At 36.8% G+C, this 16404-nt stretch overlaps 2 protein-coding genes across 2 annotated transcripts; one reads left to right on the top strand and one right to left on the bottom strand.

Annotated features, from left to right (window-relative positions):
• The first annotated feature begins 4375 nt into the window (after positions 1 to 4375).
• On the top strand, positions 4376 to 10266 carry LOC133872870 (1-aminocyclopropane-1-carboxylate oxidase homolog 1-like). Its single transcript, XM_062310506.1, has 2 exons — positions 4376 to 5331; positions 9889 to 10266. Exons 1-2 carry the CDS (start codon positions 4495 to 4497, stop codon positions 10147 to 10149), a joined length of 1098 nt encoding a protein of 365 aa, XP_062166490.1. The 5' UTR covers positions 4376 to 4494; the 3' UTR covers positions 10150 to 10266.
• Positions 10267 to 12906: 2640 nt separating this feature from the next.
• Positions 12907 to 14946, bottom strand: LOC133873107 (ubiquitin-ribosomal protein eL40 fusion protein). Its single transcript, XM_062310830.1, has 5 exons — positions 14784 to 14946; positions 14587 to 14673; positions 14384 to 14486; positions 13224 to 13290; positions 12907 to 13110 (listed from the first exon to the last, which is right to left on the bottom strand). Exons 1-5 carry the CDS (start codon positions 14884 to 14886, stop codon positions 13084 to 13086), a joined length of 387 nt encoding a protein of 128 aa, XP_062166814.1. The 5' UTR covers positions 14887 to 14946; the 3' UTR covers positions 12907 to 13083.
• Positions 14947 to 16404: the final 1458 nt, after the last annotated feature.

Below are 16404 nucleotides of genomic sequence, written 5' to 3' on the forward strand. Positions count from 1 at the left end.
TATAATCAAACGGCGCTATTCTAATATTATTTTTGACATTTTTTCTATTTTTATTTTCATCGAAAATATTAATAAATTCCGTCCTACGTCACCTCGCTTCTTCATCCACTTGCGGAATACCTCTCCAACCTCAAATCTTCCTCCCCACACACTAACATTCCCGTCATCGACCTCTTTTCCGCAAACTCCACAACTCACCACCGCAAAATCGTTGAACAAGTCGAAGAGGCGGCTACGACATGGGGCTTCTTTCAGGTGATCAACCACGGCGTACCCGTGTCAGCACTAGACGAGACCATCAATGCCATCAAAGCTTTCCATGACGAACCCCACACGCTGAAAAGGAAGTACTACAAACGTGATGAGGGCCAGGGCGTGATGCACACGTGCACTTGTACTGAGCCTACGCATCTTCGTGGCACGACTCATTGCAGGCGTGGATGGGTCCAAGGCCGGCCACTTAAAGTGAAGGATATACCAGAGGTTTGTAGGAACGAGGTGGTAGCATGCATGGGATAAGCCGTAAGCGTGCAACCGATTGTGGTGGCAGAGACTGTGATGGAGTTTCTATCAGAAGGGTTGGGGTTGGAGACTGGGAAGTCCAAGGAGTTATAGATAAGTGCAGCAACTAATCACGGTGTAGATTGAGTTCATGTGACCATAATTATTATATGCAATTGGAATTTTATATTATAGGGGAATTCATCCCCCCAAGCTAATAGGCCCTTGTTCTTATCTAAATAAGGTAAAAGTGATGTCCTAGGCTCCTAGCAATTAGTTAATTACCATCATTATGATAAATATTTTCATCAATTTTATCTTCAAGATTGCTAGTAATTTGAGAGAAGTAAATGTGAGAGAGTTCCTTATTAATGTTCGGATTGCTAGCAATTCAAAGAGCAAATTGCTGAGAATCCAAATCCCTTCATCACTATGTTTATTGTTTATTAATACTTTATTGTTATTTTTATCTCTTAATTATTCATAGATAATTTCTAATTGAGAGTATAAAAGTATACAACACCGTACCGTGTGCTAGCTAATTCCAATAACGAAGCACGAATCTCTATCGTCAAGTTTTTCAACATAGACAAATTGAATGGAGATGACTACTATAGACCTTTGCCGGATTTGTTGTCCCTATGAAAGCCAACTATTTATTGGAAGATTCGGAACTTTACTAAGTGTTGAGTGTCAAATATTGCATATGTAGACCTCTTAATTTGTATTTACTAAACCTTTAGTTTTGTAATTTTCTAATGTTTTTTTGTTAGTTTTGGTATTTTAGTATTTTGCAGGTTATTGAGAAAAAATAATAGCTTTAAGGTGAAAGAAAGCACACTTTGAGAAGACCTAAAGGATGTGGGTATGTTCAACCACATCAAGGAGAGGACTAAATCGAAATTTTTCTACTTGGAGTCAAAATCATATCAGAATTCAGATTCTGCACATGTCATAGTATTTTGACTATAACTTTCAGCTCAAATATCCGATTAAGGTGAATCAAGTGGCGTTGGAAAGCTAACTCAATTTTCTACAAATCCTTATGAAATAGGAGTTTCCTAATTCGGACGTCTGCTATGCCAAAAGTGTCCCGCAATAAAAGAACGCAAATCTGGACGGATTTGGAGTCATTTTCCTTCTTGGATTGAGTTTTGAGTCTCCTACTCAAACTAGGAGACTAACCTCAGATTTTTCTAGGAATTCTAGGGCTTCTAGGATTTGTTTTCTCCCTATAAATAGACCTCCAAGGCTTAAGAAAAAGGGAGAGAAGCTAGAGACCACATATATTCTTTTCTTTTTACTTTAGTTTTTCTTTAGTTTAGAATTTATTTTTCATAGTCATGTGTAGCTAGTTTTTCAACTTAGGTTGAGGATGAAGCCTCACCATTGAAGAGCAACAATATTTTCATGTAAGTTTATACTATCCGATTTTATTTGGTTTAATTTTTCCAATGTTTTACTTCTTTTCAATTTGTGGAATGATTCTTGGATATCTATTGTGATTTACGGATACATGTGATGATTTGAGATAGTTTCACATAATTGATTGCTTGGATTTTTATTTATCAAAACGTTGGATATTCATTGTGTTTCGTTCTACGGATACATTTGATGATTTGGTTTAAACCGGATATCTTTTGTGATTTGTGCAAAGAACGGATTCATTGAATAATTTAATGATTTTTATGAAGCATAGTAAAACATACATAAGATTTGTATGGTGAGAACTTCGAATGTGTACTGATGAACATGAGAATATGTTGCTATGATTTGGTGGGTGTGGATTCCAAAACCTTAGTACCTTTTCTTTTGTTTTATTTTACTTTATTTAGTTTGTTTTCTTTTTATCAAAAATCAAACCTTTTTTGGAACTAGGTTAAGATTCAATTAGTTTAGAAACAAAATTGTTCTTCAGCATGAATATTTGGAGAATTTTTATCATAAATGGTTGTTGTCCCTGGAAAAGCCCGCTATCTATCGAAACTTCACTATGCATAAATATTTGGAGAATTTTTATCACCAAGGGTCGGATAGTAAGAGTATGATCGAGAAAATTAAAATACAAAACTATCATATCTGTGTTTCATTTATATATACCGAGTATTTTGTATAATAAAAGGGATCACTCTATTTCTATCTAATTTTTTTTTTAACGAAAGATTTGAGTATTTCATTGATCAAAGATCAAGAGCATAAAGCTATTACATCACAAAGTATAAAGTTCTGCAAAATCATAACCACATGCTATGAAGTTACATAGTCATAGATACAAACAAAATTCTTACAGTAAAGTGTTATTTATGACTTTCATTTTTCGCGAACCTATGTACAAAAATAATTAAAGAGCATATCTGCTTCGAGTAGACCAGATCCAAGACAATGGTAGACAAGTAATATCCTAAAAAAATTTATTTAAACCGGCCGTGAGAGATAACCCCTCACACCGAACTATTCAGGCCGTGAAAGATTATCTTTCACACTTGACTAACCTTCATCTCATAGATCGCCTATGAGGGTAGATTTAAAAAGAAGAAAATTCTTATTCAAAATAAGAACACAATCAACAAACAGCAACAACAGTTATGGAAGAGATGAACAACACGACACAGAGATAGATGGGCAGATGTATAGGGAAGATGCCAAAATTGCTAATTTGGTTGGAAAACACTTACAAACAAAAGAAACCAGAATGGGAGAGGGATGATAAGAGCGGGGAGTAGAAAGGAAAATGGATAAGAGGAGGGAGCCCTTCCTCCTCTCAAATCTCTCATCCCTATCTAATTAATAAGCATTGATATCATGCTTATTAGTATATTGAACTTATGGAAGCACTCTATGTTATATGCATGAATCCAATTCTTATTAATATTGTTGCTCCAAGGAAATGGTTCTCTAATTACTCAATAAGGGCTGTCTTCTTCTTCTATTCTCCTCTCTCTCTCTCTCTCTCTCTCTTTGTTATAAGAAAGGATGTGCATCTTCTCAAATTATTTGTTCGAATTTTAGAGAATTCAGGCAGACGATTGTGAGAGACCATTTATAAAACCTACATGACCGGATAAGTGGTTGAACAACCCAATTTTTATTTGATCAAGTGGATTTCATAAATAATATATCACAATCATATATACTAAAAAATTAAAAATTTTATACACTAAATTGAAAACTTTTAAAATTTGAAGAAAATCAGGGCTTTTAAATGATTTTTTTTTCCCTAACTTTGTTTTCCTGTGCGCTGACTGCCTTTATGAAACTTATATTAATAAACTAATATTTTAGGCATATGAAACTATGAAAGTATGATAGTTTATTATTTTGCTTGAGGGACAATGACATAATTAGTAGTTTGAGAGATATTGTTTATCCGTTTACTTTTTTTATTTTAAAAAGAAATGAAAAAGGTTCATTTAAAATTATTGGCTTAGGTGAGCCGGCCCTAATTGCCAGTAATACTAGTGTTGTTTGGCAAATGCATATACAGAACATAGTAATGAGTTGTTAATTTTGAAATTAATAAAAAGTTATGATGTGATATAAAGTAAAAAAGTTTTGTATTGTAGTGAATTTTTTTATTTGAATAATAACAAAAAAAAAATTATTAATTTGATATAAAAAGTAACAATATTTTGATATTAACTTTTATTAAAAAATATGAAAAAGTATCCAAAAAAAAAAAAAAAAAGTACTTTAACAATAGAAGACACTCGCCGCCGAAGCAGCTAGCGTGTCTCAATCGTTGTATTTTTCAACGCGTAAAGAATGGAAGGAATCATGACCCATCGATCTTAATTAATACAACGATAACTCACTTTATCTACACTCTTAATGCCCATTAATTTTCACACTCATAAGGGATAACGACATATATATAGCACCCTTTTATTTGCCTATTTTGGCCGACAAACTATTACTACTCCAGAGTCCAAATCAATTAATTAAGCATCTGACGCAACCCATATTTTCTGAAACTCAAATCGTCACTAAAGAAACATGGCAGCCATGGATGCAGCCTCCGGCTACGACCGCATGAAGGAGCTCAAGGAGTTTGACGAGTCCAAGATCGGCGTGAAGGGCCTCTCCGATTCCGGTATCACTTCCATCCCTCGCTTCTTCGTCCACCCGCCGGAAACCCTCTCCGACCTCAAATCTTCCTCCACATGCACTAGCATCCCCGTCATCGACCTCTCCGCCGCAAACTCCACCACTCGCCGCCGCCAAATCGTCGAACAAGTCAAAGAGGCAGCCACGACATGGGGCTTCTTCCAGGTGATCAACCACGGCGTACCCATGTCAGAACTAGACGATACCATCAATGCCATCAAAGCGTTCCATGAAGAACCCCACGCGGTGAAAAGCAAGTACTACAAACGCGATGAGGCCCAGGGCGTGATGTATGCGAGCAACAACGACTTGTACCGCGCCAACGCAGCTGCGTGGCACGATTCGTTGCAAGCGTGGATGGGTCCAAGGCCACCGAAAGTGGAGGATATACCAGAGGTTTGTAGGAACGAGGTGGTGGCATGGGATAAGCGTGCAACCGAGGTGGCAGAGATTGTGATGGAGTTTCTGTCAGAAGGGTTGGGGTTGGAGGCTGGGAAATTCAAGGAGTTGACGTTTTCTGATGGGAGGGTCTTTGTGGGTCATTGTTATCCGTACTGCCCTCAGCCAGATCTGACGGTGGGGATTACATCGCATACTGATCCGGGTGTGGTGACGGTTCTGCTGCAGAACCATGTTCCTGGGCTGCAAGTGAAGCACGGGGATGAGTGGGTAAACGTAAATCCAGTACCCGGAGGTTTGATCATTAACGTTGGAGACTTTCTTCAGGTAAGACTTCATACAAGAAAATAAATTAAAATCTGTAAGTAAAAATGTAACAAACGAAAAAAAATAATTTAAAGGTCATGTTCAACATGTATATATATTTTAATACTTATAGGCTTCATGCAATTCAATTATTTCAACAAGAAATTAAGTAGTAATATATCCTTGGTTATATTACTACTTAATTTATTCTTGGTTACCTCCAAAGTGTTCTAGTTGTAAGGCTTTTGGTCATGCGGTTTTTGCTTGTAAGAAGCAAGACAAGAAGGTGTGGATTCCTAAACAGCCTAAAACTCCTAAGAGGAAGACTAGCCCTGTGGGTAAGCAGGCTATGCCATTTGATAGAACTATTAGGAAGCCAGTGGGGGTTTCTAAGACTAAAACCAATGCAGAGGGGCTTAGGCTCTCTAATTCATTTGATGGTTTAAGTGGGGTTGAGGAGATGGTGGGGGTGGAGAAGCCTAGATCCCCAACCACTTTTCTCCAAGTTTTTGAAAAGGTCCTGTTGAGTAAGGGGAAGGGGAAGATGGAAGGTAACCCTGGGATGGAGGGTTTTTCTCCTACTGGTGGGTTATGAAGCTCCTGTCATGGAACATTAGGGGTCTTAATAAGTCCCTAAAGCAGAGGGAGATTAGGAAAATGGTGCATAATCATAGGATTTCTATCCTATGTTTGGTTGAGACTCGGGTGAAGTTGGATAATTTTCCTGTGGTGGCTGGCTCTATGCTTCCTGGTTGGGAAGTTATCAATAACTATTCTAAACATTGGTTGGGGAAAATCTGGATCTGCTGGGATCCGGGAGGTGTTCATCTTGAAGTGTTTGATATTCATGCTCAAGTTGTTACTTGTAGGGTAATTTCAAAAGTGTCTGGGGTAAATTGGATGCTTTCTGTGGTTTATGGTGCTACTTCTGGTCCTGACAGAAGAAATTTATTGTCCAAGATGAGGTTGTTAAAGGCTGATATGGGAAGAGTACCCTGGATTATCACAGGAGATTTTAATGTTGATAGATTTCCTGAGGAAAAATGGGGCAAGGAGGGATTTTCTTGTTATGAAAGAGAGTTTGTGGATTGTATTCAGAATTTGGAAGTGGAAGACATTGCCTATACGGGATGCTATCATACTTGGACTAACAATCAGGCAGGATCAGATTTTGTTTCTAAAAAGCTTGATCGGGTATTAGCAAATGGTGAGTGGTTTTCTACTTTCAGCAATACTGCAGTGGAGTTTCTTGAGAAAGGAGTTTCTGACCACTCCCCTGCTTTGGTGACTATAGCAAAACTTGTTAGCTATGGTCCCAAGCCCTTCAAATTTTTTAATTTTTGGGCTGATCATAGGAACTTCTTGGATTGGATAGAGGAGGGTTGGCGGGTAGAGGTGACTGGTTTTTCTATGTTTCGACTATATGCTAAACTCAAATCTGTCAAGGAGGTCCTAAAACTTAAAAACAGAGAGATTTTTGGAGGTTTGGGGCTGAAGGTGTTACAGGCTAGGTCTGATCTAGTCAAGGCTCAAGCTGTATTTATGGCTTCCCGAGGCAATGAAGATTGTAAAAAAAAAGAGAAGGAATGTTTGCATCTTTGGGTGTCTATCTCGGCTGCTGAAGAGAATCTCCTCAAGCAAAAGTCTAGGATTAATTGGCTCAAGCTTGGTGATGGAAATAACTCCTACTTTCATAACTCTGTTAAGGTTAGAAACTCTTCTAATCTTATTAAGATGTTAAAGGATGATAAGGGGAATAGCATTCTTGATATTCAGGAGATTAAGAATATGGCTATAGATTTCTATAAAAAGCTTTTGGGAAGCTCTTCTCATGAGTTCTCTACTGTCAAGGCTGAGAGGATTGATAGTCTTATTAAGAGGAGGTTTTCTGATGATAGTATAAGTTGTATGGAAGTTCCAGTCACTAGATCAGAAATTCAGAAAGTTATCTTCTCTATGAATCCTAACAAGGCTCCTGGACCTGATGGATTTTCTGCTGGGTTTTTTCAGAAAGCTTGGGCGGTTATTGGTGATGACTTCTGTGATGCTATTCTGGAGTTTTTTTCTTCATGGGAAGCTCTTGAAGGAGGTGAATTCCACCATTCTCACTTTGATCCCTAAAAAAAAGAATGCATCTTCTATGGGTGATTACAGGCCGATTGCTTGTTGCAATGTGGTGTATAAGTGCATTACAAAAATTCTGGCCAATCGTTTGATGAAGGGGCTGGATGAGGTGGTTAGCACTAACCAGGGAGCTTTTATTCCCAAACGTGGTATTGCTGAAAATATTCTCCTAGCGCAGGAAGTTGTTTGCGATTACCACAAGGTCAAGGGGGCTCCTAGATGTACTCTTAAGGTTGATTTGATGAAAGCATATGACTCCTTGGATTGGGAATATATTCTGCATTGTCTTAAATGTTTTGGAGCTCCTAGACGGTTCATTGCCTGGATTAGAGCGTGCATTACTAGTCCAAGTTTTTCTATATCTCTGAATGGAACCTTGGTGGGATATTTTGAGGGAAGGAAGGGACTGAGGCAAGGGGACCCTCTCTCCCCTTATCTTTTTGTCATGGCCATGGAAGGGCTGTCTTCTTTATTGGGTGAAGTTGCTGGCTCCCCTGCGTTTACTTATCACCCAAAATGTGCTGCAGTTAATCTAACTCATCTGTGCTTTGCAGATGACCTTCTGATTTTTTCTGCTGCTACTACTTCCTCAGTTACTGCTATAGTTGAGGTTCTTGCTGAGTTTGAGGATTTATCAGGGTTAAAGGCTAACCCTTCTAAGAGTTCTATTTTCCTTGCCAGTGTTCCTGTTGCTGTCAAGCAACCCATCTTGGAGATTCTTCACATGCCAGAGGGCTCTCTTCCAGTAAGGTATCTTGGTGTTCCCCTCGTCACTAAGCGTATATCTTCCTCTGATTGTGAATGCCTGGTAAATAGAATTACAGCAAGAATTGATTCTTGGCTTGTAAAAAACCTCTCCTTTGCTGGCCGGCTTCAACTTCTGTCATCTGTGCTTCTTAGTATGCAGGTTTTCTGGGCCAAAGTCTTCATTCTGCCCAAGGGAGTTATTCATTTGATTGAGCAGAAACTAAATAGATTCTTATGGAGTGGTAGTGATTCAAAAGCTCATGCTAAGGTGGCTTGGAGTAAGGTTTGTCTTCCTAAGAGAGAAGGGGGTCTTGGGATCAAGGACATTGCTATTTGGAATCAGGCTTCGATGCTTAACCATGTTTGGAATTTATTTTCAAAAGCAGGCTCTTTATGGGTAGCATGGATTGAAGCAAACTGGTTGAAAGGTAGGAGCTTCTGGACAGTTCCTATTCCAGCTTCTTGTTCTTGGAGTTGGAAGAAGATTCTCAAGCTTCGAGACCTAGCCAAAAGATTCATTCGATTTAAGGTTGGGAGGGGTAATAAGGTGTTCTTGTAGTTGGATAATTGGCATCCTGCAGGCGGTCTTTTGGATAAATATGGTTATAGAATCGTTCATGATTCAGGTTTTCCCCTGCATGCCAAACTGGATGTCATTATGAAGAATGGTGCTTGGTTTTGGCCTTATGCACGGTCAGATGATCTTGTTGAGATTCAGAGTCAACTCCACACAGTTGAGGTTGGAGATGCTGATGAGCCAGTGTGGAATTCTCGAAGTGGCATATATAAGTGCTCGGACACTTGGGAAAAATTAAGAGAGGTGCATCCGGTAGTTGAATGGTGGAAGATTGTTTGGGCTCCTGCTTCTATCCCTCGGCATTCTTTCATGCTTTGGCTAGTTTTCAGGGATGCTTTGATCACTAAACAACGCATGTGTTGCTGGGGTTATTCAGGACAGATTCTCTGTCCTTTCTGCTATGGAGCTCAAGAGAGCCGTGAGCATATTTTCTTTAGGTGCAGTTTCAGTAGGCGGATTTGGACTGAAATCATGGCTGAGTGTTCTTTTTACAATGTGCCTTTGGATTGGGATGATATTGTAGTCTGGAGCTTGAAGGTGATGCAGGGGAAAAGTTTAAGAGCAGTTTGGGGTCGACTATGTTTTGGAGCTACTGTATACCATATATGGAAGCAGAGGAACGACCTATTGCACAATAACACTCCATGCACGGAGGAAGCAATTTTGACTCGTGTTAGGTGGGAAGCTCGAGTGAAGATTGTTGCAAAAGGGAAGATCAGCCATTTCAGGAAGAATATGAACCTTGTTGCTAAATGGAATTTGCATTTTCTGGAGTGATGGGATGTTGTGAGTCCTATGTGTCTTTGAGGATTGATGGGGGTTTGATTTCTCTGTTTTGATCTTGTAGATGTTTGCTTTGTTTTATGCTGTTGTGTACTGTGTTCTTGGAAGCAGTAGGGTTGTCGTTGATGGGTTTTTTTTCTCTTGGTTTCCTAGCTAGGGGTTTGTTGTCCCTATGCAGGAGTTGTTTCCAGTTTTCACTGGAGTGTATTGGTTGCTGAGTTGAGCCTTATAAAATCTTTTATTCATCAAAAAAAAAATTAAGTAGTAATATATATTCTGTCATCCTGAAATTTTGTCAAGTACTTGTTTAATTTGATTTTGTTTTTATCTTTCTTAATTATTTGTAGATAATCTCTAATGGAGAGTACAAAAGTGTACAACACCGTGTGTTGGCTAATTCTTATAACGAAGCACGGATCTCCATCGTCATGTTTTTCAACATAGGCACATTGAAGGAAGATGACTATTGTGGACCTCTGCCGGAGTTGTTGTCATGGGAAAAACCAGCTATCTATCGAAACTTCACCATGAAGGAATATTTGGAGAATTTTTATCACAAAGGGTTGGATAGTAAGAGTATGATTGATAAAATTAAAATACAAAATTAACTAGCATGTCATGTACGTTTCATATATATATACCAAGTATTTTGTAAATAAAAGGGATCGCTCGATCCCTATCTAATTGATCAGCTTTGCTACATATGGAAGCACCTATGTTATCTACATGAATCCAATTCTTATTAATATTGCTGGTCCAAGGAAATTAATGGTTCTTTAATTAGTCAGCAAGGGTTGTACTCTTCTTCTCTTTTATTTATTTATTTATTTTATTTTTTTTGGGGGGGAAGGTAAGAAATTGGCCCTAATATAGAGTAATGCTACCGACACCCTATGAGCCATGTAGGTGTTGAGCATGAAAATTTTCATCCTCACTAGCTAATCAGAATATCAATAAACTATTCAAATATAATTCATCACACTCAAAAGAGAGAGATCATTTTTCACATTGAACTATGCTCATGATATTTGCATAACATTGTTGTGCACCAATCACTTTCTTTTCTTTTCCGTTCATCTTTTCTCTTTTGGGTGGGTCTGTGTGTTATTGTCAATTTGACTTTTTAATGGAAAATTTGTTGGAGGAAGGGTTTATTAGAAGGGTTATTGCTTGTGATTCAGCAAGTATCATAGAGTTTGATTGATTTTCTCTCGAGGGCCACTCGAATAAGGGAGTTTACTTAAGCTACGATTGAGTTTGATCGAGAGGGTGAGAAGCTACGAGTACAAAATTTTGAAGTGTGTGATCGATAGTCTGATTGATTTTTTATTAAGTGATGAAAAGAAATTCCAAGAGTCCAATTGATGCTTCGATCGACCGAAAATGTAATCTTTTGTTTTATTTTGTATTTTTTTTCTTTTTAAAGTTGCAAACTTACTTCTATTTAAGCTCAATAAAAATGGTATGGCTGACCATAAGTTATATTTTCTCAATTTGTCAGTAAAGATCACTCCAATAAGAGGGGTTTTATTTTTTCCCCCGAATTTTCCTACTATTCATTGAATTTTTTAAGTTCGGTAAATTACTATACTTACAAATTCAACTTATCGCTACCCCACACTGCATCAAGGTCCTTACAAAATCTTGATCAGAATTCTTTAATTCTTTAAGAGGTTTATCCGAGAAATTGGCATTATCGAAGTTGATGGCTTAGTGCCACCTACTTTATATATGGATATGGGAAAGTGGAAAAGGAAAGAACTGTGCCATCTACCATTTTGATCATTAGGCAACGCTTTTGTTGAAAAGCTTGCGATTCTTAATTCTATAATCATATAATCCAAGAATAAAGAATTCCTTCCCACCTTATATTCATGAGGTACAAGCATCTCCGACATGAGGCCCGATATGAGGCCTTTTATATTAAAAAATTTGTTTTCAAATAAAAAGGTTGTCTTTGATGACATCATAGATAACTTTTTGATTTAAAAACAAATTTTTTAATATAAAAGGATTCTTGGGGACGATTGAATGTCTCCCAAGAATCATTTTCCCTTCAACACCTTTAGAAAGCACAAATGGGCAAATAAGTGAGAGATGGTTATTGTAGACTTGTTATGCCAAGCTTCCAATGTATGGCCATTTGAATAATAAATTTATTTTTTTAATTAGTTTAAACTTTTAAATTAATCACTTATTTAACATAGAATCAAAATAAAGGTACTTAGTTCAAATCTTAACTCTACATTTTACCTCCATTTCAGTTACATTTCACTTGTTGATAGAAAGTTTTAATCCACACATAATTGAGAGTATTAAAGTAATAATTAAACAATTAAATTTACAAGTTTATAGCAAGTTTAAGAAAATTCACTTAAATAATTAAACTATATGATGATATCATAAAAAAGCCTAGGGCCCAAAGCCTTTGGGCGTAATCAACATAAAAACCTACTCACTAGAAAGGTTAACAAAAAACCTTAGGAGCCTCATTCCTACCTTATAATGTGCCAATTAAACATGGAATCTAATATAAAAAGTGATCATCATCCTTAAAAGAAGATAAGAACTTCTTTTATAGTTTTCCTCTAAAGACTCTCTATTCAGTTTTTCATGATTTTTTGAGAATTCTCTTTTGACTAAACATCATAGGCTCTACGCAGGCCCTAACGGGCAGCACTCTTATAGTTTTTTTTTTTTTTTGAAACAGAGGCTATGGCCTTCCTCAATTCCTTATTATAAATAAATAAATAATCTTTTTAAGGTAAAAAATAAAAATTATCAACAAATATTTTTTTGCCCCTAACCCTACTTCACAATAGTTAATGACGCAGTACTTGGGAGTGATTTTTGTACAACTTTTACATAATTTTCACACAACCAAGAACTTGTACATAACTTTCATACAACCAAGACCCATTCGCCCCCTTTAGTAAGACCCATTCACCACCACATGCATGAGTCCTACCAATGTCTTGATCGTGTAAAAGTTGTGAAAAAAAATTGTGAAGAATCATTTTTATAATTAATTAGAATGAAATTCCCAGTGAAGACATTACAGGGGATCCAAATCCCAAATTACAATAAAAGTGGCCGACCACCTCAAAGGAGCCGATGGAGGTGGTCGACCAATTGCAAACAGTTATATCAAGCAGGAGAAGCTCCAGCAGCTCATCAGCACTCGATACCACTACCTCATTTAAGGAATGGAATGGGGAGAGTGCTCTTAATTTGCGGGGTAGGTGTACTTTGCCCTTCTAAATAATCAGCCAATTTACAATCTCGCCCTTTTTTCCCCTTTCATTGTAGAAAATCACAACATGTGCATATTGTATATCAAGAAAATCACAACATGCACATGAATGTGATAACTAAAAAACTACCACAATATTTTATTTGGATATCAAAATTGGAACACATCCATAAAGGTTGACTAACAGTAGAAAATCCATTATGATGTAAACCACATACAGGATATCTTGGTTCTAATATCAACTTAAAATTATAATCGGAAACACTTAAACACAATTGTGGTGCAGAGTTTACTTAATCTTCTTCTTTGGCCTCAACTGCAAGTAAAAATTAGGTTACAATATTGTAGAGATTTGTCGAGAATCAGCAGACAACAGTTCACAACAAGAAGAATTAAAACAAAGTATTTAACTTCCAATAAAAAAAATACCTGATTGCTATGACCACACTTCTTCTTCCGGCAGTTTACAGCCCTAGGGTGCAGACGAGCATAACATCTAGCATATAAAAACAGGAGATAATGATTGGCACAGTAAAACCATACTGCATTCCAATTTGTGAAAAAATGATTCATATATCAAAAGCAGCATACAAACACTACTGAGGCAAAACAAAATAAAATTACAGAACACTCATGATTAAGTGTCACCCCTTAGGTATATTTTGAAGTAATTCTTATGCCAAAAACAATTATGTACCACTCGTGAAAATCAACTGCCATTATACAAGTCCAGCTGACAAAGTTGAATGGAAATCAATATTGGGAACAAGAAAAACCACTTTTGCATTTACACGGCAGAAGAGTCTTTAAGTTATTGTCCCGTCGATAAAAAAACACACAAATCAATCAGAGAAAAGAACGAGATAGAAGAAAAAAGTTATGCACCCAGCTCTGCAAATGAAATAACGAGTCATAGCAAGAATGGTTACTTATTCCAAAAAATAAAGAACCCAACACACCCCCTAACACGCAGCATCTGAGCCACTCTCAAATTGAATCTCTCCCCATCTAGTCCAAGACCAAACAAGAACAACAAAGTGCCACCTCTAATTAATTCTAAAATGAAATGATGATGTCACAGCCCCGCTGCAAGTAAATGAGTCCAGCTGACAAAAGTTAAAGAATGGAAATTATTATGGGGATAAAGCATAACCTGTTGTGCACCTCAACGGCAGAAGAGGCTAAGTATTTGTCCCGTCAGCTAAAGAACAAATATAACCCATTGACCCAAAAAGAAGAACATACAATAAGAAATCATCAGTTCCACTGATTTGAACACCCAGAAGTCCCTCCATTCAAATCAACGCCAAATGACCAATGTAGGCAATATAAACAAATAAAATTCATTGATTGAAGTTTTCACAATATCAAGGCTTAAACATAATACATCCGAGCAAAACAAAAGTACTTTGGCTCACTATTATTATCCTACATGTCACCATCAACCAAGACACCCAAAGGGGAAAAAAATATCATCAACAAACGAAATAATAAATTTACAATAATTGAAATCAAAAATTAAGAGAAATCCAAAAGGTTCAACTATAAACGCAGTAATATCATATGAACCACACAAAGAGCATTCTTACTTGCGGCAAATTGTCTTGTCTTGATTGTATTTGCGGGCCAAAGCCATCAAAGAAGGCTCTATGATCCCTCCACGAAGCCTCAGCACCAGATGCAACGTCGATTCTGAACAACACCAACGAAAAGAAAAACAAATAAATCCAATTAAAAATAAAATTTCAACACAAAGCGAGAGAACGCGCGCGCGCGAGAGAGAGAAGGAGACCTTTCTGAATGTTATAGTCGGCTAGGGTTCGGCCATCTTCGAGCTGCTTTCCGGCAAAGATCAAGCGCTGCTGATCCGGAGGGATTCCTGTGCAGTCACACACACCATAACATCTTGTAAGCTTACAGATTTTAACAAAATCTCTACCACTCAGTTCTGATAATCAGAGAGAAAACAAAGAGGTTTAGAAAAAAAACCTTCCTTGTCTTGGATCTTGGCCTTGACATTGTCGATGGTGTCACTGCTCTCGACCTCGAGAGTTATGGTCTTCCCAGTTAGGGTTTTCACGAATATCTGCATTTCTCTCTCTCTCTCTATCTACTCCGTAAAAATAAGTGCGAATGTCCGATATTTATACTCTGTTTCTAGGGTTTCGCTTTGGTTCTATCAAGGAGGCGAGACGCTAGGCTACGAATTTGTTTTGCGAATTTTTTACCCGACCCGACCCAGCCCAAAACCAGCGGTGGGCGGTGGCTTATGATCTTAAGTTCTTAACAGCAAAGAAGTTTGGCACATTGGGCTAGAAACGGCTCGTCGTTCTTTTAGTAATATTGTCTGCCGGTGCTTAGAGAATCCCTTTCAGTTCGGCTTCCATCTAATTGAGGGCTGCTTTTTTCTTTTTCTTTTTCTTTTTTTTGAAGTGAAGTGAATCGAGGGCTGCTACTAAGTATACTTCTAACCTTTTTTTTTGTATAATTCTTTTTAAAAAATAAATATTGGATCAGCACTTTTAAAAAAAAAAAAAAAAAAAAAAAAAAAAAAACTAAATGTTGATCTCATTACTGATTTTTTTTATTTTTTTTTTTTAAAAAAATGTATGGGAGAAAGATGGCGATATACAATTTAGACTTTCTCTAATTGCAATCATGAATTAAAAGATGATTGAAGAAATAAATCGAAATCGTGACCTTTATTTTTTGGAAAATGTTTGAAGAATTATGGTTTTTACTATATAACCCTATACAAACTAACATTGCCAACTACATGGTACTTCACATCAAACCACAATCATGAACAAACTCATGCATAGACCAAGGGGTCATGGCCGCTCTTGGTTTTTAAATCTTTTGTTTTAACACCTTTTTATTAAGCTATATATATATAAAGGCTTAAAAATTAGGCTGACCCCTACTAAAAATAAATTTGATCATTCATTCATACTTTGGCCCCCTTAATGAAAAATCCTGATTTTATGCCTGATCACAATCAAATTTGATTGTTTAATGACTAATGTGTTAAGTGCATAAACTTACAAAGTCGTAACAATCTATAAAACACTGCCAAATAAGCTATAATTAAATTTAAATGTCATGTGAATTATTAAGTTAGTTTATAAAGAATTTATTGTAAAATTATAGAATAATTATAAATACTCAACTCTCATTCCACTAGACTGATGTTGCAGTGCCTATCAGCCTTAAATTTATATATTTTTTACTAAATGATGAGCTAATGACTAATAGTTACTGTCACCTCAGTTCTATAAAATGGGGGTTGATCTCAAAAAAAAAAAAAAAGAAAAAAAGATGGAAGTAGAATGAAAATTGAGTACGTAACATTACTCAAAATTATAATATCCTTAGCTGCATTCGCATTCGCATTTGCATTCCCCTTTAAAACATAAAGATGTAATACATTGCCACCCAAAACACAACTCTTGACTACTTTTGCCCAGGTTGCAACTTTTACTTCTTTTTTTTTGAAGAAAAAAAAAACAAACAAAAAAAATTTCCTAAAGCTAGCTAAAGAACTACCTTACCAACATGATAAAAAATTGTATTTTGGAATTACAAAATATCATATCTCTAAAACATATTG

Source organism: Alnus glutinosa, chromosome 7 (assembly GCF_958979055.1).
Source record: "Alnus glutinosa chromosome 7, dhAlnGlut1.1, whole genome shotgun sequence".
Classification (NCBI taxonomy): Eukaryota; Viridiplantae; Streptophyta; class Magnoliopsida; order Fagales; family Betulaceae; genus Alnus; species Alnus glutinosa.